The sequence below is a fragment of the Gnatocerus cornutus genome, chromosome 8, assembly GCF_029298725.1.
Source record: "Gnatocerus cornutus isolate USDA-ARS CGAHR chromosome 8, icGnaCorn1.1, whole genome shotgun sequence".
In the NCBI taxonomy this organism is placed as follows: Eukaryota; Metazoa; Arthropoda; class Insecta; order Coleoptera; family Tenebrionidae; genus Gnatocerus; species Gnatocerus cornutus.
This window is the reverse complement of record NC_142240.1, coordinates 16426061-16449350: the sequence shown is the minus strand read 5'-3', so window position 1 is coordinate 16449350 and position 23290 is coordinate 16426061. Positions and strand designations below refer to the sequence as shown.

General features: G+C 41.7%; 9 protein-coding genes across 10 annotated transcripts; 7 read left to right on the top strand and 2 right to left on the bottom strand.

The window, feature by feature from the left end:
- The first annotated feature begins 706 nt into the window (after window positions 1-706).
- Window positions 707-4086, top strand: LOC148170427 (mediator of RNA polymerase II transcription subunit 25-like). The gene is made up of 10 exons (XM_088044450.1): window positions 707-912; window positions 1102-1272; window positions 1322-1541; window positions 1591-2242; window positions 2288-2472; window positions 2519-2688; window positions 2739-2901; window positions 2951-3682; window positions 3730-3849; window positions 3897-4086. The coding sequence occupies exons 1-10, from the start codon at window positions 791-793 to the stop codon at window positions 4035-4037; spliced, it is 2676 nt and encodes an 891-aa protein (XP_087900576.1). The 5' UTR covers window positions 707-790; the 3' UTR covers window positions 4038-4086.
- Window positions 4063-5164, bottom strand: Vps2 (vacuolar protein sorting 2). The gene is made up of 3 exons (XM_088044448.1): window positions 4865-5164; window positions 4505-4815; window positions 4063-4457 (listed from the first exon to the last, which is right to left on the bottom strand). Exons 1-3 carry the CDS (start codon window positions 5030-5032, stop codon window positions 4250-4252), a joined length of 687 nt encoding a protein of 228 aa, XP_087900574.1. The 5' UTR covers window positions 5033-5164; the 3' UTR covers window positions 4063-4249.
- A 323-nt stretch (window positions 5165-5487) lies between these two features.
- LOC148170425 (V-type proton ATPase catalytic subunit A) lies at window positions 5488-8457 on the top strand. The gene is made up of 5 exons (XM_088044447.1): window positions 5488-5597; window positions 6043-6134; window positions 6189-6529; window positions 6576-6713; window positions 6772-8457. Exons 2-5 carry the CDS (start codon window positions 6059-6061, stop codon window positions 8059-8061), a joined length of 1845 nt encoding a protein of 614 aa, XP_087900573.1. The 5' UTR covers window positions 5488-5597; window positions 6043-6058; the 3' UTR covers window positions 8062-8457.
- A 114-nt stretch (window positions 8458-8571) lies between these two features.
- On the top strand, window positions 8572-10031 carry LOC148170424 (uncharacterized). The gene is made up of 3 exons (XM_088043082.1): window positions 8572-8776; window positions 8821-9604; window positions 9652-10031. Exons 1-3 carry the CDS (start codon window positions 8672-8674, stop codon window positions 9996-9998), a joined length of 1236 nt encoding a protein of 411 aa, XP_087899208.1. The 5' UTR covers window positions 8572-8671; the 3' UTR covers window positions 9999-10031.
- Window positions 9983-11840, bottom strand: Sas10 (UTP3 small subunit processome component Sas10). Its single transcript, XM_088043081.1, has 7 exons — window positions 11550-11840; window positions 11380-11497; window positions 11050-11331; window positions 10871-11003; window positions 10708-10825; window positions 10305-10660; window positions 9983-10257 (listed from the first exon to the last, which is right to left on the bottom strand). Exons 1-7 carry the CDS (start codon window positions 11561-11563, stop codon window positions 10028-10030), a joined length of 1251 nt encoding a protein of 416 aa, XP_087899207.1. The 5' UTR covers window positions 11564-11840; the 3' UTR covers window positions 9983-10027.
- On the top strand, window positions 11817-14480 carry LOC148170422 (uncharacterized). Of its 2 annotated transcripts, XM_088043080.1 has the most exons (11): window positions 11817-11835; window positions 11888-12012; window positions 12061-12158; window positions 12203-12498; window positions 12554-12824; window positions 12873-13205; window positions 13251-13523; window positions 13572-13623; window positions 13750-13819; window positions 13867-13972; window positions 14025-14480. In XM_088043080.1, exons 2-11 carry the CDS (start codon window positions 11914-11916, stop codon window positions 14410-14412), a joined length of 1986 nt encoding a protein of 661 aa, XP_087899206.1. In that variant the 5' UTR covers window positions 11817-11835; window positions 11888-11913; the 3' UTR covers window positions 14413-14480. The 2 variants fall into 2 exon arrangements, with proteins under 2 accessions (XP_087899206.1, XP_087899205.1); XM_088043079.1 differs by having other exon boundaries at window positions 11826-12012.
- A 214-nt stretch (window positions 14481-14694) lies between these two features.
- LOC148170421 (uncharacterized) lies at window positions 14695-15733 on the top strand. Its single transcript, XM_088044284.1, has 4 exons — window positions 14695-14847; window positions 14916-15061; window positions 15127-15582; window positions 15642-15733. Exons 1-4 carry the CDS (start codon window positions 14695-14697, stop codon window positions 15652-15654), a joined length of 768 nt encoding a protein of 255 aa, XP_087900410.1. The 3' UTR covers window positions 15655-15733.
- On the top strand, window positions 15720-20520 carry LOC148170420 (maltase 1-like). Its single transcript, XM_088043276.1, has 5 exons — window positions 15720-15834; window positions 18717-19156; window positions 19200-19325; window positions 19369-20393; window positions 20436-20520. The coding sequence occupies exons 1-5, from the start codon at window positions 15789-15791 to the stop codon at window positions 20506-20508; spliced, it is 1710 nt and encodes a 569-aa protein (XP_087899402.1). The 5' UTR covers window positions 15720-15788; the 3' UTR covers window positions 20509-20520.
- Window positions 20521-20623: 103 nt separating this feature from the next.
- On the top strand, window positions 20624-22681 carry LOC148170419 (maltase 2-like). Its single transcript, XM_088043277.1, has 4 exons — window positions 20624-21135; window positions 21181-21306; window positions 21351-22375; window positions 22425-22681. The coding sequence occupies exons 1-4, from the start codon at window positions 20653-20655 to the stop codon at window positions 22486-22488; spliced, it is 1698 nt and encodes a 565-aa protein (XP_087899403.1). The 5' UTR covers window positions 20624-20652; the 3' UTR covers window positions 22489-22681.
- The last annotated feature ends 609 nt before the right edge of the window (window positions 22682-23290 follow it).

Sequence of the window (23290 nt, the reverse complement as noted above, 5' to 3'; positions counted from 1 at the left end):
ACAAATAGTTTACGAGTTATGGCCAAAAATAAAAAAAATGAAAAATTTTCATCGTTTGGGTCGTAATTTTTTTTCACGAAAAATCGACTATCGAATTTTGGGCTTTTGAGAACATTTTCTAACGTGAAATGAGGCGAGAAAAAGAATGGCGCAAACCGCATCTCAATATCTCAAATAGTTTCCGAGATATTTAACTTTAAAAATTACGAAAAATGAGAAAAAATGAAAATCAACTTTCCGAAACTTTGATTGGCCATAACTCAGTTATTTGTTGTCGTATCTGAATTTAAATCCCATATTTGGAATCTGCGGATAATTCTGCGTGCACTGATGTATAATAACTTAAGTTTACTCTAAAAAATAAGCGAGATATCGATATCAAAAGTTTGGCATAGGTTTCGTCATCAAAGAACAATTTTTTCTTATGTAAAAAATCCCGAGAAAAACGATGGCGCAAACAGCATCTCAATATCTGAAATAGTTTCCGAGATATCGAGCACGAATTGTTTTGAACCTTCAAAAATTTGGCCCTCTGGCGACAACCCAAAATTTCAAACAGTCATAACTCAGTTATTTGTTGACGAAAATTAAAAATTCTCATGTTGGTTTAGAATTAGACACATGGAAAATTTTGCGTTGGTTTTCAGGTGTTTACATTCGGCTGTGTGCAACGGACTTGATGGTGGGGATTTAGACAGCTAAGTTCACACAAGTATTGACATTGACGTTGACGTTTACTCATGGCGGTCGGTGCTCGTTGTGTTGTTTATTTCAAACTTTGAAATAAACTATGGTTGTGTGCCCGGCAGATCACGGCCTGCAAGCCGACATCATTTTCGTCATCGAAGGGACTGCAGTCAACGGGGCTTACATCAATGACTTAAAAACTAGTTATATCATTCCATCGCTGGAGTAAGTTTCTGAACTTTTCCTCATTTTTTCCTGTTTACATGATGAACAATGAACGGATAGTTGATTGAGTTTGAGGTACTGAGAAATCAGTGTAACCTTGCTTAGTAATGATAAAGATTACACTCTGAACAAAAAATTAGACTTTTTATTCATAGCCGCATTGTTTTGGTTCTAACGCTGTCTTTATAGATATTTCAGTCAAGGGAACATCGATGAAAGTAGCTACTTATCTGAGGGTGTTAACTCTTATTATGGTATTGTGGTGTACCAAGCTGCTGATTGTCTCCCTCATCCTAGCAGCGACACAATTGGCCCCTTTTCAAGCCCCAGTAAACTCCTGAACGCTATTGAGAAATTGGAGTAAGTTATTATTGTCTTTGGGGCTTCTGAAACAACAAGACAGTTGTAGACTCATTGGAGGAAAAGGAGAATCCCACGCTAACATTGCTGAAGGTTTGGCAACCACACTCCAGTGCTTTGAAGAGTTGCAACAAAAACGAGACAACAATGGAAACGTGCAACGGCACTGCATCTTGGTTTGCAATTCGCCCCCTTATTTATTACCCGTGTTTGAGACTCACGCCTATTCTGGAAAAACAGCGGAGCAGTTAGCAACAGTTTTGCAAGAAGTAACTCTTTTGATTGTATTGTCTCTAAATTAATGACCTCACATTTAAGAAAAACATAAATCTGTCGATAATTTCCCCACGGAAGATCCCGTCACTCTACAAGTTGTTTGAAAAGGCCGGTGGTGATCTCTCAGCTTCGCAAACGAAAAACTACGCGAAGGATCCTCGCCATCTGGTTCTTCTTCGTGGTTTTAGCTTGAAAGAGCGTCCTTTGAGTCCTCCCCCAGGTACATCCTCTCAAACCCAAATTCCTAATCCTTCCATACCCATTACTTCCCTTCCTAGTCCACTGGCTGGAAACGACAGTCCCATTTCGGCCGCCTCCCAGAACAACACGACCAACAGTGGTGTTCCTCAAGGAGTCGGCCCAACCCCTGTCTACCGTCCCCCAGGAAATCAAGGTATAAACCAAATTCCTCAACATTCACAAAGTTTGGTGACACCCGGCATGGTAGGTATCGTCAATGCCCGCAACACCATGATGGGCAACAACCCTATGAACATTTCGCAATTGCCGGCGCCACCAGGTTACCATCAGACTAACAGACCCAGATGGCCGCCCATGTTACCACCGACGCAGCCAAGGTCTTATCTTCAGCCGAACCAAGCCACCAACACCACGCAGAGTAGTGCGCTGATCGCGCAGTTGACTCAGCCACCGAACTCTTTAGCAGGGACGGGGGTTAATCAGTTTGGACAAAGTATGTTTAAAGATTGGTAAAGAATGGAGTTTAAAGTTGTTTTAGTGAATAGCAACGCGTCGATGAACACGCAGCAGCAGCCCCCTGGAATGAAAATCAATCTGATGAATCAAGGCAATGCTCAGCAGAACGTACAGACTTCAATGGCACAGAATCAAACTGGAGGGATCCAAACCACTTCAATGCCTCAAGTTTCGCAGCCCAATCAAGCAGTGACGTCCGCGGCTCAGGTGGTGTTAGAAAAAAAAACGATTTGTTGTGATTTTGGGGTTTTAGAGCACTTCTCAAGCTGGGCAGTCATTGGGACCTGGACGAGAACGTCACTCAATATGGCAAGGGCTGCTTGAGTGGATTGAGAAGCCCAAGAACCCAACTGATCAACAAAAGGTCATCAAGCACGTTCCTTGCCAGGTTTCGGCCAATTCCAAAGATGGTGAACCCGAATTGTAAGTACCGCAATTACTTAATGGAAGTCTTAAACAAGGGTAATAAGCAGGAAAGCAGACGGTTGGCCTTCAAAGCTAATAATGCAGCTGATGCCAAAGCAATTGATCGGCAACATCGGTGGCGCTCATCTCAAAAACTCGAAGTCTGTTTTATTCCACCCCCAGCCCTGCGAAGCTCTAGATTCTTTAACAAAAGTCATGAGCTCTGGCTTCGTACGTTGGTATCTCCCCAGGAGCTCCCTAATAATTAGTGTTATTTTAGGCTGGTTGTGTCCACTTTAACAGCGTTGCCAACCCCGCAACCTGTGAAATAAAAGTCTTAATTTTACTTTACACGGCCGAAAAGCGCGCTTATTTAGGTTTCATCCCTAACGACCAAGGAGCGTTCGTTGATCGTCTACGGAAAGTTATCCAACAGCAAAAATCAACTCAAATCATGCGCCAAACACAAGGGGGTACAGGTCAACCTCTCAACCCCCAAACTTCAGGTGCTTTGACGATGGGTGGTACGCCTCCTCAGATGGGCGCTGGTAATCCAACGACGTCACAAACGAGTCAGCAAGGTTTGATGATGTCACAAACCAACACCATGGCGATGGGTGGTGGACAAATCACCCAGAATGTCGTTACGTCCAGTGGGCAAGCCGGGATTTTAGGACAGAACGTCCCAGGAGGGGCCATGCAACCCAGGATGCGGGTGCAAGGAATGCAGCCTAATATGGGACAGAGTTCACAAGCTGGTCCTAATAACAACATGGGGATGGGAATGATGGGACAGCCGCCACAAAGAGCGCCGTTTGAAAATCAGCTTCAAGTGGAAAGACAGCAGAATTTAGAGAAAATCAATCAACTGAAGCAGACTTTAGAGGCGGCGCAACAGCAAGAGCAGCAGTATAAAAGTCAGTTGGAGAAAATTAGTCACATGAAAACGTCGCAACTGCAAGAGGCGTTGCAGATTTGTCAACAAAACGAAATCAAATACAAAATTCTTGATGTAAGAGTGCTATGAGTGTTTACATAACGTGAAGTTTTATTTTGTAGCAACAGCAAAGAATGGCGAATCAGGCAAACCAACAGGCTGCAACAGCGCAACAACAGCCGAGGATGATGAGACCTGTTATGGGGGGTAATAATCCGGGCCTGCGACACTTATTACAACAGGTTAGATTAGTCAAAACCACGAATTTTTGTTTAAAGATAATTTTTAGCAACCTCAGTACCGGCAGCAGATGATGAACATGCAGCCAATGGGAGGTAACGGGCCTCGTCCCCAAATGGGGCAACAAATGCCAAATTCAGGAAACTCGCAACAATCAGGTTTTGATGATGTTTCTTACGACTTTATGTAAATACTGACTTGTTAAGGGTCACATGAAAATATAACGATTTTATTGTGTTTTTACATGTTTACAAAATGTTTATTTATTCATAGTTAAGCACTTTCAACGGCGATAAAGCTTTTGCACAAATACTATAAGTTATTTAGAAACAACAAAAATAAAGGTATAAATTGTATAAAAAAAGTGGTGTATACAAGGCGCTGCCACACCTTGTGATGAAATTATTCTCTACGCAAATTATCCAATCTCGCTTGTAAATCGGCGTCAGCGTCCGATATGCTGCCACCGCCAGCTCCGGCCACGGCGGCGGCTGCTGCTGGTTGTTTCGCCCCAGTGGCTGGTAAAGTGCCTCCAGTTTGTGGTAACCCAGATAATTGGTCGTTTAGTTGTAGGCCTAGCTCATCAAGGACTTGACTGACGACAGCATCACTGAAAAAATATGTTAGAAAAACAGTGTGTTGTGGGTCCTCCTGTACCTTTCTTCTTCGTCCCCGTCATCCTCCATCGCGTCATCGATCGCATCATTCATTATCTCTTCTTTCATATCCATAATCTCTGACTGTTTTTCAAATTCTTGTAAAATCCTTTGGATTTGAGGCAAGTTCAATTGTCTATTCATACTTTGCATAGCTTTAGTGACACCTTTCATAGCTTGTGCCATTGCGTTCTGCGACCTGAGAGTTTGAATTTTCAAAGACACTGCTTGAATGTTAGCTTTCATTAGCATAAATTTCTTGACATAGCGGCGGGTGCGGACCAAATCGCGAGCCATGATTTTGACAGCGTCCTAAGCACAAAATTACAACCAACAGCTTATGGTTGAGGACGCAACTCACCATTTGGCCCTCTTTTGCGAGCTTCTTTATATCGTTGATGACTTTTTTCTCCTGTTGTTCCATCTTCATTTTTTCTCGATCCAAATCCCGCATCGCTTTATTCAAGGCGCGTTGGTTCTTCCGAAGCATTTCTTCGGGGGTTAACCGTTTTCCGAACAGCCACTCCATTTTGGGGGGTTGAGAAACTAAAAATTCAGCGAATTATCAAATGTTTTGCCTAAAATTGTCGGTGACTCATTTGTGTTTTTGACAAGAATGACAGATGTCAAAACATTTGGGTACTAATGAGAGGACACGTGCGACATTTTTACGAAATTAATGAGTTGACCGTGTTCGTTCATTTTTAACAAACTAAAATGTAAAATAAACGAGAAATTTCGTATTCGAAGTGATCAATACTATCAATTAATTTTTTTAATGGGAAATTCGCAAAAAAGGTGGGGGGAACTTGTCCTTTCCTTAGAAAAATTCTAAAACTTTGTAATCAAGTTCCTATCTGTATAACCAAAATTAATTCAATGAAATTAAACTAAAGCCGAAAATTGTAACTAAAAAATTTAAATTCAATTAAAAACATCCCCTAATCAAACAAAGAGATAGTTTGACGTGGACTAGTATTAAAGAGTTTCGCTTTTGATACCGATTGTCAAGGGGCTGTCAGCTGACCGTCTTGTGACATTTCGACAATTTGATAATCTTGTGAGTTGGGTTGGTGAGGTTTCCAAAGAAGCACGTAAGTGTTTTGTAGACTAATTATTGAACTTTCCCCCTGAAGACACTCCCAATAGTTGCCCCAACTTCAATTTAACAGTTGTAAGCATGCACTATCAAATATTTGCCAAAATTATCGATTCATTTCGACCTAGTTTCGGTGCCATTTTTCCAATCAGATTTTGCGACTTTTAGGTGCTACTAGCTCTTCGTTTAAAACTACCCCTTTTCTTGATCGATTATCTTATAAAGTCGTCGTTTTTCTTGCTAGAAATTGCCCTAAACTTGTAGGCGTATCCTGTGCCAACAAAACCCGCACCATCATTTTTATCGAGCGGTTGACATTGTCTTACATCACATTCACGTGATCGATTGTCGATTGTTCCCAAAGCTCCATCGAAATAGTGGTCCCGATTAGTATTATTTTCACGTGACTGCTCGAGAGCTGAATTTATTTTATGTTTTAGTTGAAAATTCGCCACAATGACTTCTTTGCAAAAGATTGGCGATGAGGAACGCGAGACCAAATTTGGATATGTGCACGCCGTATCCGGTCCTGGTAAGTTTTGCTTCTTTTTTGAAAATTAGGGTGTTCATTTTTACTTTTTCATAGTCGTTACGGCCGAAAAGATGAGCGGGTCAGCTATGTACGAGCTGGTGCGTGTTGGGTACTCTGAGTTGGTCGGGGAAATTATCCGTCTGGAGGGTGAAATGGCAACCATCCAAGTATATGAAGAGACATCAGGTGTCACTGTTGGAGATCCGGTGCTGCGAACGGGAAAACCCTTGTCTGTGGAGTTGGGCCCTGGTATCATGGGTTCCATTTTTGACGGTATTCAGAGACCTTTGAAGGACATTAATGAAATGACCCAGAGTATCTATATTCCTAAGGGTGTTAATGTACCTTCACTTTCTCGAGTCACCAAGTGGGATTTCGCTCCTTTGAACATCAAGGTTTGTTGGCGAGCGGTGTAAACACCTTTACAATTTTTTTTGTTAGATGGGGTCTCATTTGACTGGAGGCGACATTTACGGTATCGTCCATGAGAACACTTTGGTCAAACACAAGATGTTGTTACCACCCAGAGCCAAGGGAACTGTCACCTACGTCGCCGAGCCTGGAAACTACACAGTTGATGTAAATTCAATGATTGCAAATTAATTTGTATCACTCTTATCTTCTTTTTTTCCTGCAGGAAGTGGTCCTGGAGACCGAATTCGACGGCGAGCGCACCAAATACACCATGTTGCAAGTGTGGCCTGTGCGTCAGCCCCGTCCCGTCAGCGAGAAGCTCCCGGCGAACCACCCCCTGTTGACTGGTCAACGTGTCCTTGACTCCCTTTTCCCTTGTGTCCAAGGAGGAACCACCGCCATTCCCGGTGCTTTCGGTTGCGGTAAAACTGTCATCTCGCAGTCTCTTTCTAAGTATTCCAACTCTGACGTCATCGTCTACGTCGGTTGCGGAGAACGTGGTAACGAAATGTCTGAAGTATTGCGGGACTTCCCCGAACTGACTGTCGAAATCGACGGCACAACTGAATCCATCATGAAACGTACCGCTCTTGTTGCTAACACTTCTAACATGCCTGTCGCTGCTCGTGAAGCCTCCATTTACACCGGTATCACCCTGTCCGAGTATTTCCGTGATATGGGTTACAACGTATCCATGATGGCTGACTCGACATCTCGTTGGGCCGAAGCCTTGAGAGAAATCTCCGGTCGTTTGGCTGAGATGCCTGCCGATTCTGGTTATCCAGCTTATTTGGGTGCTAGATTGGCCTCTTTCTACGAACGTGCAGGCAGAATTAAATGTTTGGGTAATCCAGACAGAGAAGGTTCCGTTTCTATCGTAGGCGCCGTGTCACCTCCTGGTGGTGACTTCTCTGATCCCGTCACTTCGGCCACTTTGGGTATCGTACAGGTGTTCTGGGGGTTGGATAAGAAACTCGCTCAACGTAAACATTTCCCTTCAATCAATTGGTTGATTTCCTATTCCAAATACACTCGCGCTTTGGACGACTTCTACGATAAAAACTTCCAAGAGTTCGTCGCCTTGCGTACAAAAGTCAAAGAGATCCTTCAAGAAGAAGAAGATTTGTCTGAAATCGTGCAATTGGTCGGTAAAGCGTCGCTCGCTGAAACCGATAAGATCACTCTTGAGATTGCCAAGCTTCTTAAGGAAGATTTCTTGCAACAAAACTCGTATTCGGCCTACGACAGATTTTGTCCCTTCTATAAAACTGTAGGGATGTTGAAGAACATGATTGGGTTGTACGACATGTCCAGACACGCCGTTGAAAGCACCGCGCAATCTGAAAACAAAATCACGTGGACCGTGATCAGGGACTCCATGAGCAATATTCTGTACCAACTGAGCAGTATGAAATTCAAAGATCCCGTCAAAGACGGAGAAGCCAAAATCAAAGCCGATTTCGACCAACTGTATGAAGATATTCAACAAGCCTTCAGAAACTTGGAGGACTAAATTAATTGTAGGCCATATTTAACCTCACTAAAGTTGCCGTCTTTCGATATTAAATGTTCAATATTATGTTAATTAGTTTATAGGAATACAGTCCTATAGATTAGAGGTGAGGGTTAAATTTTCTAAATTACGTCCCTTCATTCCAATTTTTTAGGGAATTTTATTTTTCATTGTTTACGTCAACCTTCCATCAGCTTTCCAGTATTACTCGGGACATTTCTGTTCGTTTTATTTTTGTTAATTTTTCGCATTTTACGTTTTTCAATGTTGTATATTTTATCATTTATTCAAACGGCTAATTGTACAGTTATCTATATGTAAGAGTGATTTAGCTATTTAGAGAATAGCACAATAAATTGTTTTATTGTAAACAGTAATAAAAGCATTGTTGTTTCATCAGGATTTAACTAACAAACTTTTCGGAAAATTTTATTCGCGGGCAAAATTCAAACTTACTAACACGTGATACCAGATTTCACACATCTTCATTGGTCCGTTTGTGTCACTCACAAGTCCAGTGTGATCCGAAACTTTTCCTGTCAAGTCGCTTTTTAGGTTATGTTGTTATTTACAATTTTTTAGAACGAAAATATCAAAGATTAACGAAATAATGGTCAAGAAACAGTTCTGCAGACTGTGTCTAAGTCAAACCCTCATTGGTCTTACGATTTTGGACCGCGAAACCCAAATGGTGGAAGCCCTAACCTCAATAAAGGTGCCCATATTTTAAAACGGCCCAAATTTAACAATTTTCCGTAGTTATCTAACGAAAATATTTCCAACGTAATCTGCGTAAAGTGTCGTCTCAATCTTAAGCTTGCTTACAACATCCAACAAAGTATAATTGAGGCTAACAAAAATTTCGTTCATTTCAACAAACCAGACGTTCCTACACTTGAAGAAGTTATTATAAAACAAGAAGACGTTGAAGGAAAAGAGTGCACGAACAACGTCTCCAAAAATCTCTGTTTTATCTGTGGTTCAAGCACTGATTTTATCAACAATCATTTAGAGAGACACTTCCAAGAGGAGCAGTTCTGTGATTTCTGTGATACAACATTCCCAAACGTGCAATCATATCGAAGTCACCTCGACAATCATCCATTTACAGATCTCTATCACTGCTCACAATGTAATTTATCATTCCAGTACAAAACATTCTATGATAAGCATCAGAAAAGTTTTCACAATGAGCCCCCAGTCACAATGACAACCGATAAACCGCCACAAAGATCATACACTTGTAAACTTTGTATGAAAGTTAATTATTCAAAAAGTGGCCACAACCACCACATGTTGAATCATAAGACTAGAGAATGTCCAGTTTGTCAAAAAACCATGTTAGCAGGCAGTTTGAAAAGACACATAGAGATTCATTCGGATTGCCCCCAGATGTGTGAAATTTGCGGGGCTAAACTGAAAAATAAATCGAGTTTGAGGGTGCATTTGAGGTACTCGCACAAAAAAGAGCGATTTCCCTGTGAAGAATGCGGGAAGATCTTCAAGAAGAAGATGACGCTGAATCAGCATAAAGTCACACACGGTGAGAAAAAGAAAATCGGGGAAAAGCGGTTAATTATTTTTTTTTAGGGGATCCAAAGTACATCTGCGAATCCTGCGGCAAAAAATTCTATTCGCAACACCGTTTGAATATTCACACAAGAATGACCCACATGAAATTGAGGCCCTACAACTGCGAATACTGTAAAAAGGCGTTTTCCAGTAAATTTGCGCTGACCACACATAAACGACAACATACGAACGAAACTCCTTACAGATGCGAAATCTGCGGCGAAGGGTTTAGACAGAACGTGTCTCTAAAGGGGCACAGAAAATCAAAACATAACATTGAGGAACCGAAAACGTGCGAATGTGACGTTTGTGGGAAAGGATTTGCGTCGGAATGGGCGCTAAAGACTCATTATAGAACGCACTAACTTTTTTTTAATATAAAACTGAAGACTGCTTAACTTTTAAGTTTTATACTCTTGACGACGCTCGTTTTGATACCCGAAATTTCTCCTGCATATCTCTTCATTTCAGTTCTTGGTTCTCTCACAGCTCCCCGACGACGAATCTTGGCTTTCCTGAATTTATTTCGATGTTTCACTCTTGGATTCCTCTGTTCCTTCTTTCTGTGAGGCGTCAAACCTTTGTTCTTCGCAATTTTATAAGTAATCGCCCTTTTACCGACTTCTAAAAACAGACAGTTAATTCAAACACGTACAAAAGTATTTTCCTACCGTTTTCTGGGGCTTCTAATTCCTCATTAGGTTCCTCAGCTTCAACAAGTTCCTCCACTTTGTCATCAAATTTAACTTTCTTCTCAGGTTTGATACTCTCAGGTTCAGCAGGCCTCTTTTTCTTTTCACTTTTTTTAGTTACCTTCTTGAGAATGTTTAATGTCTTTTTGGGCTTTTCAGGTTCCTCAGGTTCTTGTAGGAGGACTTCAATTTGTGGTTTAATTGTCTCTTCAAACACAGGAGACAACTGAGACAACAGTTGTCTGTATTGGTACAAACGTTTTACTATAGGGTGGTTCTGAACGTTAGTTCTTGACGCTTTGAGAAGTAGATACATGTAAATGTTAACACAATAGCTAAAACTTGTTATTTAAAAATACGTTTTAAAAAGTAATGTATTTACTTCATGATCAGTTGATGGTGAGTTGTAATGAACTCCATTCCTGGATGATTCTGGATTTGTCCTTTCTTATACTTTTCCAAAACTGGACTCAAAAAGTCTTTAATAATCACCATCTTGGCTAAAATTCTATAATTATGAATGGAAAAATGAGTGGAATGCAAACCTTCAAAGTCCTCCACAAGCCCAAAAAACTCAGGTGACTCTTTTTGTAAAATCTGAAGCTTCTGCCTCTTTGTCAACGTAGAAATATCGCTTTTGATGACTTCCTCAGACACTTTCTTATCTTCTTCAATTCTCTACAAGACTAAATAAGTTAATTGTTACCGAACGTCTCCCACAAACTTTTGAAGGAATATCCAGCTGGAAATCATCATCATCCAACTGTTGCGCCAGCTGCTGTTGCAAATTCCGCGCTTCTTCCTCTTCCAACTCTGCTAAATGAGCATCTTTGCTTTGGAAGCCCCCATAATCCTGATCTACATAATCAGTGTGGTAAAACTTATTTTTCTTTTTGCCCCACGCGCGGGCATCTGGCAGATCATCTTTCTCTTCTTGTCCCTCAACATCACTCACGGCAATATCGCTCTGGTCATCGTCGTCTGAACCAACCGCAAAAACTTCACCCTGCATACAAATTTAGCAACCACGAAGCTCCAAGTTGGAAATACATACGTCACTGTCAGAGTCCTGAGACTGTTTATTTCTCACTTTGTTCAGGAGAATCTTCTCGTTTTCAGTGTAGTCTTCATCGGAGTCTGAGGGATCGTAATCGCTGTCGTCTTGGTCAAAGCTAAAGAAATGTTGATGGAGTTTCACAAAACAAGAAATTAGAAGTTACGTACCGTAATTGAGACATTTTCGGTCCTAAATTAAGCGAAAACCGAGCACATGTTTTGAAATAAAGTGAGGTTATGTTAGGCAAACACGTCAAATGTCATCAAAACTCCGCGCGAAATTCAAACTAAAACTGTTGTAGCACATCTTTGGAGCTTCTCTGTTTACTTATTTATAATGAGTAACTTAAAATATACCCAGATCGGCCCAAATCGTCTAAAATTTGTCCAATTTTCTTGTTTTATTACATTTTCGGCCGTTTTTGACATAACCTCAATCCGCAACCGTCCTCGCGTTAGTTGACAGGACGCGCGTTGACAGATGTGATAAATGTTTTATTTTTCAGCCCACAATCCTTTCTAGTTTCCCAAAATGTGGCACGAAGCGCGAAGGCAAGAGAGGAAAATCCGTGGCATGTTGGTGGACTACCGGCGACGAGCAGAGCGGCGCCGGGACTTCTACGAGAAAATCGTGAGTTTTCCTCGATTTTCCGCAGTTTTCTCTCATTTCGTGTTCTAGAAAGCTGACCCCACGCAATTTTTGCAAGTGCACGGTCGACAATGCAAGATCCATTTAGATCCGTCGATTGCGGCAGCTGCCGACAGCGCCTCTGCAATGTAAGCCCCCTTGCTCTTGATTTTTATTTGAAATGTGGTTGTAGGATGCCGTGGCAAGGACAGGCGGATAATTTGATTGATCGCTTTGATGTGAGGGCGCATTTGGATTATATTCCTCCTGTGAAAAAGGAGGAACAGGAAGAGTTGACTTTTGAGGAAAGACAGATTAATTATGAGCGGTACAGGATAATTGCACAGAACTCGTTTTTGGCGATTAATGAAGAGAAGTTTCTTAAGCAGTTGCATTTAGAGGAACAGTTTGGGTACACTGAGAGCAAATCAAAGAAGGATCAGAGGACTGGGGGCACTAGCATTGGTTTTAACTATGAAGACAATACAGGTTGGACGATCTACTATGAAACTTCACGTCTTTACATTTTTATCGCCAATTATAGCACAAACTTTGGGACCAGACTACCACGACAATGACTCTGAAGGTAATTCCGACAGTGATCTGGACGTGGATTTGTCCATAAACGTATCAAAAATGGACTCCACGCAAGCCCACGAAATGAATCGTCACGGTCGTAATTTTGGCATGAGTTCCAACGATTTCTACTCATTTTTGACCAATGATCTTGAGGAGGCGGAGAGTTTCAGACTTGCCAAAGAAGAGGAACACGAAAAAGCGTTGTTTTCAGGGCGGAAATCACGGAGGGAGCGCCGGTACGACCTCCAAACTCCCCCAAGAAAATCTTCATTGTGTTTTTGCAGGGCGCACCGCGAGAAGCGTCTAGCCAACCGAGTAATCAGCCCCCCGAGTTACGCCGCTCGAACTTCGCCCACATATCCCTCCTTCAGGAAAAGTAAATCTCCTTCAAAATCCCCATCGCCGGAAAACGCCGGAAAAATCACCTACATCACCTCTTTCGGCGACGAGGAAGAGAGCCCCTCCACCAGCAAACAAACAAAATCCAAGCGAAGAAGAAACTCGAGTACGGAGCGCGTCGTCTATATCAAGCGACGCAGCTACAGCAAAGACCGAAGCAAGAGAAGAAGAACCAGAAGTCGCTCAAAGACGAAACGGCGCAGTTGGTCCAGAGACAGGTCCGCAACTTCTTGTCATTTCCGTCTTCAAATTTGTGGTTTTAGGTATAGGAAATCTCGCTCCCGATCGCGAGGTCGCACCCGCTACCGCCGTCGCCGCTCCTCTACATCTTCGTCTCCTTCTTCCTCTTCGTCCTCATCTTCATCGTCTTCATCGCGGTCTGAAACTCCGGTGAAGAGCAAATCCAAGAGTCCAGTGAAGAACGAGTCGCCTCCGAAAGTAGTCGCGCGGTATTACGGAAGAAAGAAGAGCGATCAGAGCTCGTCGGAATTGAGCGATTCGAGTCTCAAGGACGATTCGAAAGCGGCAAATAGCCCGTTAGTACTGTCTAAATTTCTCGGTTCTTTTCTACTGTTTTTTTGCAGGGTCAACAGTGAAAAATGGTCTGGCTATGGTAATTCAGGCAACGTGACCAAAGTCAGTAAGAATCACTTAATTATTGTTTTTTCCTAGATATTTTGTTTAGTTTTTGTTAAGAGTTGATTGTATGGTGTGGATAGGTTTTAGGGTGATTTTGGGGTAATTTTTGGGGAATTTTTACAGAAACCTCCACAGAATTTGAGCATTCAAGAGCGGCTTAAGCGGAAGAGACAGGCGCTTTTGAATAAACAATGTAAGATGGTTTTTTAATTTTCGGCAAATCTTAAGTTTCTATTTCAGTTAAAGCTGATAAGATCGCGGAACAACTCAAGACGGAGCGCGAGAAGCAAGAACAACAAAACAGAGAAGACGAACTAAGAGAAATGGCAATAAAACTGCGCCGACGGTAAGATTCCCTAGTGTGGGGAAAAACAAAAATTTTTGTTGTTTTTTTTTAGGCAAAGAGAGAAGCGACATGCTTACGATAGCAACAAGAGTTCGAGCAGTTCCGATTCGGACTCCAGCAAAAGTAAGAGTCCTCCTCCGACTGTGGAAAATAAACCCAAAAGTCCTAGTCCTCACGTTCGAAGAGAAGAGCACAGAGAAATTCGGAAATTTGAAAGAAGAGACAGTAGAGAAAGAAGAGAACACAGTCGAGATCGAAGAAGTTCGCGATCACCACGAAGATCCAGCGAAAAAAGAACTGTATACAGAGAAAGGGATAGAAGGGAGAGGCGAAGGGAGGATTACGAAAGGGACAGGGATTATAGAAGGGACGGATATGATCGGGATCGTGATAGAGACCGACGAGAAGAACGCAGCAGCAGATCTTTGGTGGATTACTAATTTCAATTTATTGTAATAAAATTGTTAGATTCTTTGTTGCGGGTGAACAAATAAAGGTTGAGGAAAACTTCCCGTCGTTTATTACAAAACGCGGAGTTAGACTGTGATGATTTTCGTTTCGTCTCGGGAGCAAAAACTGGCAACACATGCCAGTTGCCGGTTTTATATTCCTTCCACTAATTCTGACCAATCAATAATCGTAAAAGCGGCAATAAACCCACGTTTTATTTTTTCTTATTAAACTCCTTTGAGCGACCGGATCGCATCGTTCACAGTCTAAGCATGTGGCCGAGACCGGACTGTTTGCAAAAAGGGAAGACCGCAAGCCCTCAGGGACTCGTCCTGGCAAAATTACATTCTTCCAGATCTCCCCACCCACCTCTGGTCTCCGATACGCCGCAGGACTCGGGATCAAACAGGACAACTATACCACAGGTAACGCTACATTTACAGTCGACTTTATTATTTGATATATTTCCTGGATATATCCCGGATGCAAATAGAAACAGACCAACATAACTTGGACTGCCGCATGGAATAATAAACGGAAAGAGACGCGCCTCGATAGAAACGGAGCGACAAAAAAGGAGCATTTATTGGGAGAAACAAATCATAATAATAGAAACGCGCGTAATAATTTTTTTAAGCTGTTTTCCAAGAAATCGAACTCCTTCAAAATATCACGTTTATCTTTATCTTACCCCATCCATTAAGATCAGTTTTGGCGCCGCCACAGATAACACAACTCTTCACATTAAATTCAGTCTTCAAAATGAAGTTCCCCATCGCCTTGTTCTTCTTCATTTTCGCTTACGAAGCCACCACCACCGATTATTCCAACATCTACTGCGATCACTTCCCTCAGCCATCAGACGTAGATGAAGGAAACTACGGTGATGCTGTTTGCTACCTCGATGGAGTCTACGAAGAAAGACTTTTGGTCCGCGAGATTTTGAGCACCGACGGACAGTCCACCTTGAACAAGACCTGGAGTTTCCCATTAATCAAAGTAACGCGTGTTAATTTGTTGAATTTTGGCCGTTTTCATGGGGCTACTAAAGCTATAGGAATTTTGAATGGTGACGATTCATTGGGACAGGTGGAAATTCTGGTGGAAATTTTTTCACGGAAAGGAATTAGAATGATTGCCGAGATTTATGGGTCTGAGCTGTAATGACAATAAAAAATGCGCATGGTAAAAGTCTCATTAACCTTCCTTGTGTTTTTAGGCATTTGGTATAAATACTAAGTTATTCTAACGTTTTTAATAAGGTTGTAAAACTAAAACTGTTTACTTTTGTAATGCGAAACTATTATAATAAGTGTATATAAGTGGAGCACATTAACTTTAAGCGATTGTGCTAGTGTGACCAAGAATGACGACCAGTTTAGAAGACAGTGTGAGGACACTAACTCTGGAAGGTATAATTAATGAATTACCAGTTTTTTTCTTGTTTCTTTCTTCGCTTAACACACTGCTATCCCCTAAATAATATGTCTATCAATTCCTATCTTTTCTTAAGATTTATGCGCTCATTAAAAATACATCTCACCATTTCCTCGTCTGTTTCTTCCCTCCATAATTACCCAATCCGCCATCCCAGTTATTTATAATCCATAACGGCTGCAGTCGTACGACCAAAGCGGCAAACTTTCGAAATTATTTATATAAACGCGCGGGATCAGGTGGGCAAGGCCAGTAAGAAAAGCAAGGATGGGGTTTTTAGTCTCGGAGTGCGAGCCAAGAGCAGGACCTCCGAGCCCCCCAGGGACTCGTACGGCCTCCTTGACAGCCCCATTCGCAAACATACACCTTCCTTTCCGCGCCTCTCACACTGAGAATGTGACACGCGGTTACATTCGTGCATTTTTCAACTGATAGTAATTACAAGACGTTCACATTATTACGACGGAATTCCGAGAGTGATGGTTTCGACGAGAAAAAGAAAAACTCTCGTGTGGATCGAAAATAAAATAAATTTATTAAGCACACACGTCAGGGGCGTCGATTTCCGCATCCTGAAAGAAACAAATAGCTCAAGTCCCTCCGTCCCAGCACAATATTCGGCTTGTGCCGTCGCGGCCCATTCAATTATATCGCTGTCGGAGCCGATCGGAACGAATTTGTTATCAATATGGTTTATTGTTTATGCTTTTACGCTTGAAGCTCGCCTGTAATATATGCGATAACAACGACACAGACATTAGCATGTCTCACTAAAACTAGCTTTTCTACATAAACCGCACATTTTGAATAAATGAGCTGATAAGCTATCTATCTATACTGGCGGTTCAATAATCAATTCCTTTCCACAAATACACCCACTTCTACAGGGTGTACTGAACAAAAAGTGTAAATAATTAACCTATTAACGCCCGCTACCAGAAATAATATTTTTTTTTGTAAAAGCTGAACATATTGAACATTTCTTAATCAAGAAAATTTGTACCTTCTAAATTATGAAAAATAAAGGTCTCAATTTAAAATAAGATAGTTGAATATTGCCCAAATTATACTAAGACATTTAGAAACATTCTAAAATAATCAGCTTATATGTAGTAAAATAAAAGCCATTCAAATCATTTTTAAAAATTTTGAAATCGGTTCATAAATAAAAATTTGACAACGCCTGCCGTTTTAAAATTATTTTTTTAAATTAGAAATTACCCTGTATAAGACAGCTTAGAAAAAATAAAAGATTTTTTTTTTCAAGATTTTTATGTAGAGTTTTTTATCACTCAGGTATTCAAACTAAACAACATAATTATGTAAAATTTATGAATAAATAATTATTTTTTAAAAAATATCAAAATTGAAAAAAAGATAGGCAATAAAAGTTAATAAAACCTTCAATTCAAACTGAAACAACCATCTGCTTGAAAAAAAATGTTATTGGAAAGACATTTATGGTAAAAATTAAAACATCAGAAAAAACAATTCTAAAGTACATTAAAAAAATTGTAAATTGGCTGTCCTATAGGTATATTATAGGACACTGGGCGGTAATGGGTTAAACTGATGGTTCTAGTTACATAAAATCTCAAAACAAAGTAACTAAACAAATTGTCCTCAAGCTATGGGTCTAAAAAATGTTTACTGCGCCCGCCCACCCACTGTCCATTTTTCATCCCTCTAATCCCACGGATTTGGAATTAATCAAGTCGCAGCCCCCCGATTGGTCGATTCATTTTATACAACCGGGTGGCACGTCAGTGGCCATTTAGCAGGGGTTCGATTTCTTGTCCGTCCGTCGTTCCAGACAGGGACATGCGGTGGAGGGCTCGAAACTTAGGACAGCGGCCAGGCCGGACATGAATAATGCATACCGCAGATGTGGAATACGTGTAAGCCCCAAACCCGACCTTCCGTCCCTTGCCCCGTGGCTAACTTGCCCCTTCCTGCTTGCTTGACAACCCGTCTTGGATGTTTCAGCCACGATTACACAGGAGAGGGAAACTTTGCCAAAAACCGACGAAAGTTATGGCAAAATTGTTAAGTCATAATGTGGAGGGTCTACAAACTGTTTTAAGCCTATTAGGTGAAATATTTTGCGTTTTCCAGTTGCGACGATGTGTGGAGTTTCATAAGAGTCAATACTTTGTTTTTAGTTTTGATTTTCGCGACCACTTAACAATATTGTGGTGGTAAAAATTAAGCGCGAGATTTGAAAAGCGCGTTTTTAAGTAATTTTGCAGTGTGATTCCGTCTGCTGTCTCTAAATAGAGCGGATTCAGTGTAATATTTCGGATACTGCTGCCCGATGTCGTCTCTGACGGATCTGATCTAAATTAGTTAAATTTGCATGGAATTTCTCACACCATTCTATGACCAACAGCTTGTTTCGTATTGGCGAATTGTCAGGTTTGATAAATATGTATAACTAGTCCTGAATAATTTAATCTACATTTAAAATCAGTATCGGGAATTTTCCGTTTTAATGAGAATCGCATAGAAAGGGCCTCATGCTTCTCTTTAGGCGAAAAATAATTAGCTTTCTTCCACAGAATTAATAACAAGATTTGTCTTCATCAAAATTCATGACACAGTTATATGAGATCAGGGGCGGAATGAAGGGTGATTTTGTTTCTTGTTTACGTCTCTTACATAATAAAATCCAAGACGTGTTGTGCGGTACTTTAATTGATTTGAATTTTGTCGTTGCCTCCTTTGTATTACTTGGGCTGTCTGTTTGGGGATCAAATTCCCATTTGTTTCCAAGGACAATGTCGTGAAAGCGACCCATCAATCAAATTTTTTAACACAGGATGCTTACCATCAAAAGAATAAAAATCACTTGTGTTAGAGAATGGTACCGACTGGGACTGGTGGAAACACGCGTCTTTCTACCAAGTCTACGTCCAGTCTTTTAAAGACAGCAACAACGATGGAATTGGGGATCTTCGAGGAATATTAGAAAAAATACACCACTTTGTAGAGTCAGGAATTGACGCTATTTTCTTATCCCCGATATTTCCTTCGCCGAAAGTGGATCAAGGGTACGACGTCAGCGACTTTACTGGTGTAGATCCAGAGTTTGGAACTATGGAAGATTTAATGGAACTCACCAAAGAGTTACACGCCCGAAATATAAAGATTCTTCTGGATTTTGTTCCGAATCACACGAGCGACCAACACCGGTGGTTTCAAGAGTCTGTTAATGGCACTGACGAGTACCGGGATTTTTATATTTGGAACGAAGGAAAAGTCGATGAAATGGGAAATAGACACCCGCCAAATAACTGGGTAAGTTGCTTGAATATAACACGAAAAACTATCAATTTGATAGCTGAGCGTTTTTCACTACTCTGCATGGACTTGGAACGACAAAAGACAACAGTTTTACTTCCACCAGTTCCATCATACTCAACCTGATCTTGACTTTCGGAACCCCAAAGTTGTAGAAGCCATGGAGGTGAGATTTCAACTAGTCTTCCGAAAGTAACTTCCACTTCCAGGAGGTGATGCTATTTTGGTTGGAGCGCGGAATCGACGGGTTTCGCGTCGACGCCATTCCTTACATTTTCGAAGATCAAAACTTGTACAACGAACCACTTTCTAACTGGCATGGAGTCCCCAACCATGAATTTGAGAGTCTTGAGCACATCCATACTAAAGACCAACCGGAAACTTACGCCCTCCTCCACCGATGGAGACAACTCATCGACGACTTCAGCGCAAAGAAAGGAGGACCTTGTCGCATTTTAATGACCGAAGCGTACAGTACCATCGACAAAGTTATGCTCTACTTTGGTACTCCTGATGGTACCCACTTAGGAGCTCACTTCACTTTCAATTTCTTTCTTCTTGGAGACGCGCGACCGTACGTTTCAGTCCACGACATCGTTGGTTCTATCAATAAGTGGCTGGAAGCAATCCCACCCATTTATATCTCGAGTTGGGTCTTAAGCAACCACGACAACCACAGAGTTGCTTCCAGATGCGGTGCAGGAAACGTCGATGGTTTTAATATGCTCAAAGCAATCCTCCCAGGAATCGACGTGACTTACTACGGCGAAGAAATCGGGCAAGAAAACGGCGAAATTCTCTACGAAGAAAACCGAGATCTGAAAGTAAAAAACCGAGACATGTTTGAGTCGCTGTGTCGCGATTTTGAAAGAACGCCGTTTCACTGGGACGATAGTACCAATGCTGGGTTTAATGATGGTACTAAACCATGGCTACCGGTCAGTAAGAAGTACCACGAGACGAATCTAAAGAAGCAAAAGGAAAGTCCGAGGAGCCACTTCAAAGTGTTTCAAAGTTTAACACAGTTGAGGAAGAATCCCGTGTTGGTACATGGCGACGTGGCGGTTAGAGCAGCGTCGGATCAGACCATCGTGGTCAAGAGGAGCTACCACGGTAGTTCAGTGGTGTTAGTTTTCAATAAAGGGGGCTGCGAGGTGGTTGTCGACGTCTCCGGAGAGGTACCACCTCAAAACCACGTTGAAATCACCAGTGTTAACTCTTCGCGGGATTTGAGGTAAGAACAGTGTTTTTTTTTTGTGGTAATTTAGTGTTGCAGGTGCCACGTGGACGCTCATCAGTTACGACTTGATGGTCACGAGGCTCTCACAATAATGTGTGATTCACAATAGAAATAAAAAGTTTCCAGTTGTTTTATTAGATATCCTCTATCTAACAATAGTTCTCGACATGAGTGTCGCCCAAGGTTTAATCCATCATCCTCTAATTATATATAACTGGCGTCGAAAAATTTTCACACCTTCATAGCAGTGATAATGCAGCTACAGTTCGTGTTAATTTCCACATTTCTTTGTTTTGTTTCCTCCAGTTCTGACGACTGGTGGAAACACGCGAATTTCTATCAAATCTACCCTCGTTCGTTTGAAGACAGTGATAACGATGGAATTGGTGACCTCCAAGGTATAATTAACAAAATTGAGCATTTCCCAGCTTCTGGAATCGACGCAGTGTGGTTATCACCAATTTTTGAGTCCCCACAAGTGGACCAAGGGTACGACATAAGCAACTACACTAAAGTCGATCCTGATTATGGTACCAATGACATTCTAAAAGATTTAATAGACAAAGCGCACGAACAAGGAGTTAAAGTTATCTTAGACTTCGTCCCAAACCACACGAGTGATAAACATCAGTGGTTCCAAGACTCCATCAAAGGTGTTGAAGAGTACCGCGATTTTTACGTTTGGGCGAACGCGCAAGTTGATGGTGATGGAAACAGACTACCACCCAATAACTGGGTACGTTGGTGTGGTACATTTGGGTTATTCTAGCTTGATTTGCAGATCAGCATCTTTAAAAACTCGGCATGGACGTGGAACGAAGAGCGCGGGCAGTACTATTTGCACCAGTTCGCTTCCGCACAACCTGATTTGAACTACCGCAACCCCAAAGTGGTGGAAACCATGAAGGTGAGGAGTGGTAAATTGACCACGCATCACTCTTGTTCTTGTAGGAGATCTTAACATTTTGGTTAGATCATGGCGTTGATGGTTTCCGGGTAGATGCAGTACCTTTTCTCTTCGAAATCGCCAGTTTGATCGATGAACCTTTATCTAATCTGCCTGGGTATAACAGTACTGATTATGAGTACCTCGACCATATTTATACAAAGGATGTGGTGCTTACCTTTGATATGATATATCAGTGGCGCCAACTTGTCGACGATTACGTTGAAAAAAATGGAGGCGACGCACGTGTACTAATGACGGAAGCTTACACTGATATCAACCACACAATGCTATATTATGGCACTGCTAATGGAGTCTTATTGGGGGCACACTTCACCTTTAACTTCAACCTTATTACTGATCTCAACATCAACTCCACCGCTCAAGATATTGTTGATTCGGTCAACAAATGGTTAGATGCGGTACCCGAGATTTATACCTCAAATTGGGTTCTTGGAAACCATGATAACCACAGAGTTGCCACAAGATTTGGTCCTGGCAACGTCGATGGTTACAACATGTTAAAATCACTTTTACCAGGAGTCGCCGTTACGTACAATGGTGAAGAAATCGGCCAAGAAAACGGAAAAGTCTCGTACGAAGAAGGTCAAGATCCTAGTGCTAGAGATCCTAGTATTTTCGAGCAAGTCAGTCGAGATTTTGAAAGAACTCCCTTCCAGTGGGATGACAGTGTTAACGCGGGTTTTAATACAGGAGCTAAACCGTGGCTGCCCGTCAGTGAAAAGTACCAAGAAACAAATCTGAAGAAGCAACAAGAGGATGAAGTTAGTCACTATAAGATTTACCAAGAGTTGGCGGAGTTGAGGAAAGATCCAGCGGTCTTGTCTGGAGATGTCGAGATTAAAGCTGCTGGAGAGAACGTGGTGTTGTTGAAAAGAAGTTCGGACTCGTCGTCGGTGGTGCTGGTTTTTAATGTGGGGGATGAAGAAGCGGTGGTTGATATTAGCGGGGATGTTTCCGGAGACAACACCATTAAGATCAAAGATGTTAATTCCGGACGGAAATTGGGGTAAAAATGGGTATTATTAATAAGTTTTGAATAAAATGGGGATTTTAAGGTCGAGTTTGGAAACTTCGGACGTGCAGCTGGCCCCGCATGAAGCTCTGATCGTTGCTTTTTAATCAAAGAAATTTTTTTTAGGTTTTATATTAGCGCTCATTGAAAAAACTGTTGTAAATTTTCCGCAATTTATGTATATTTCTGCAGTGAATTCTCCGTTGCTGGAATCGGTTAAACCCCCACAAATGGGGTTTTCAACTATTAATTGAGTAATTTATTGTAGAGATCGTCAATAAAGTTGGTTCGAGAGGTGCAGCGGTTAGTGCTTAGTTCCTCCAACGTCCCTAAGTGGGTTTGAAGACCTTAACTGCGACCTCAGTGTGCGAAATCCCTTTATAAATTAGTATGCGGTCGAAGAGCACACTAATCTATCCTGGACAATGCGGATGAGGCAGTGTTTACTTTGCGGTCCTGCGTCTCTAAGATCCGGAATAGTCCGGGTCTGTTGGCCCGAGATTGACGAGTTACATTAGCAAATGGCCGTCCCTCACCCCAACAGCTGCTTCGGACAATGAAAGTTCTCACTAGACGAAAGAAGTGTGCATCACAACTTTTTCCGAACTATTTTAATATGGTTAAAAATCCGACATGTTTTACATTCCCCTAGTCGTTTTGACCTCGGCACGGGTGACCACCCCGTTCTGAATTTAATCTTTGCACCCTCCAGTCGCTGGACCACTTGTTCACCGCTCTCGTTTTGATCTTGTTTGTTGACCCTCGACGCGACCTCTGACCGGTGTGTCAGATCGTGCTTTTTTCTCCCAGATAATTGAGTTTTTTCTGGCGGTGATAAAAGTTTTATGTTTGAGTAGGGGAGAGGGGAACAAGGAGGACATAATAACGCACTTCTCTGCTTTTATTAGC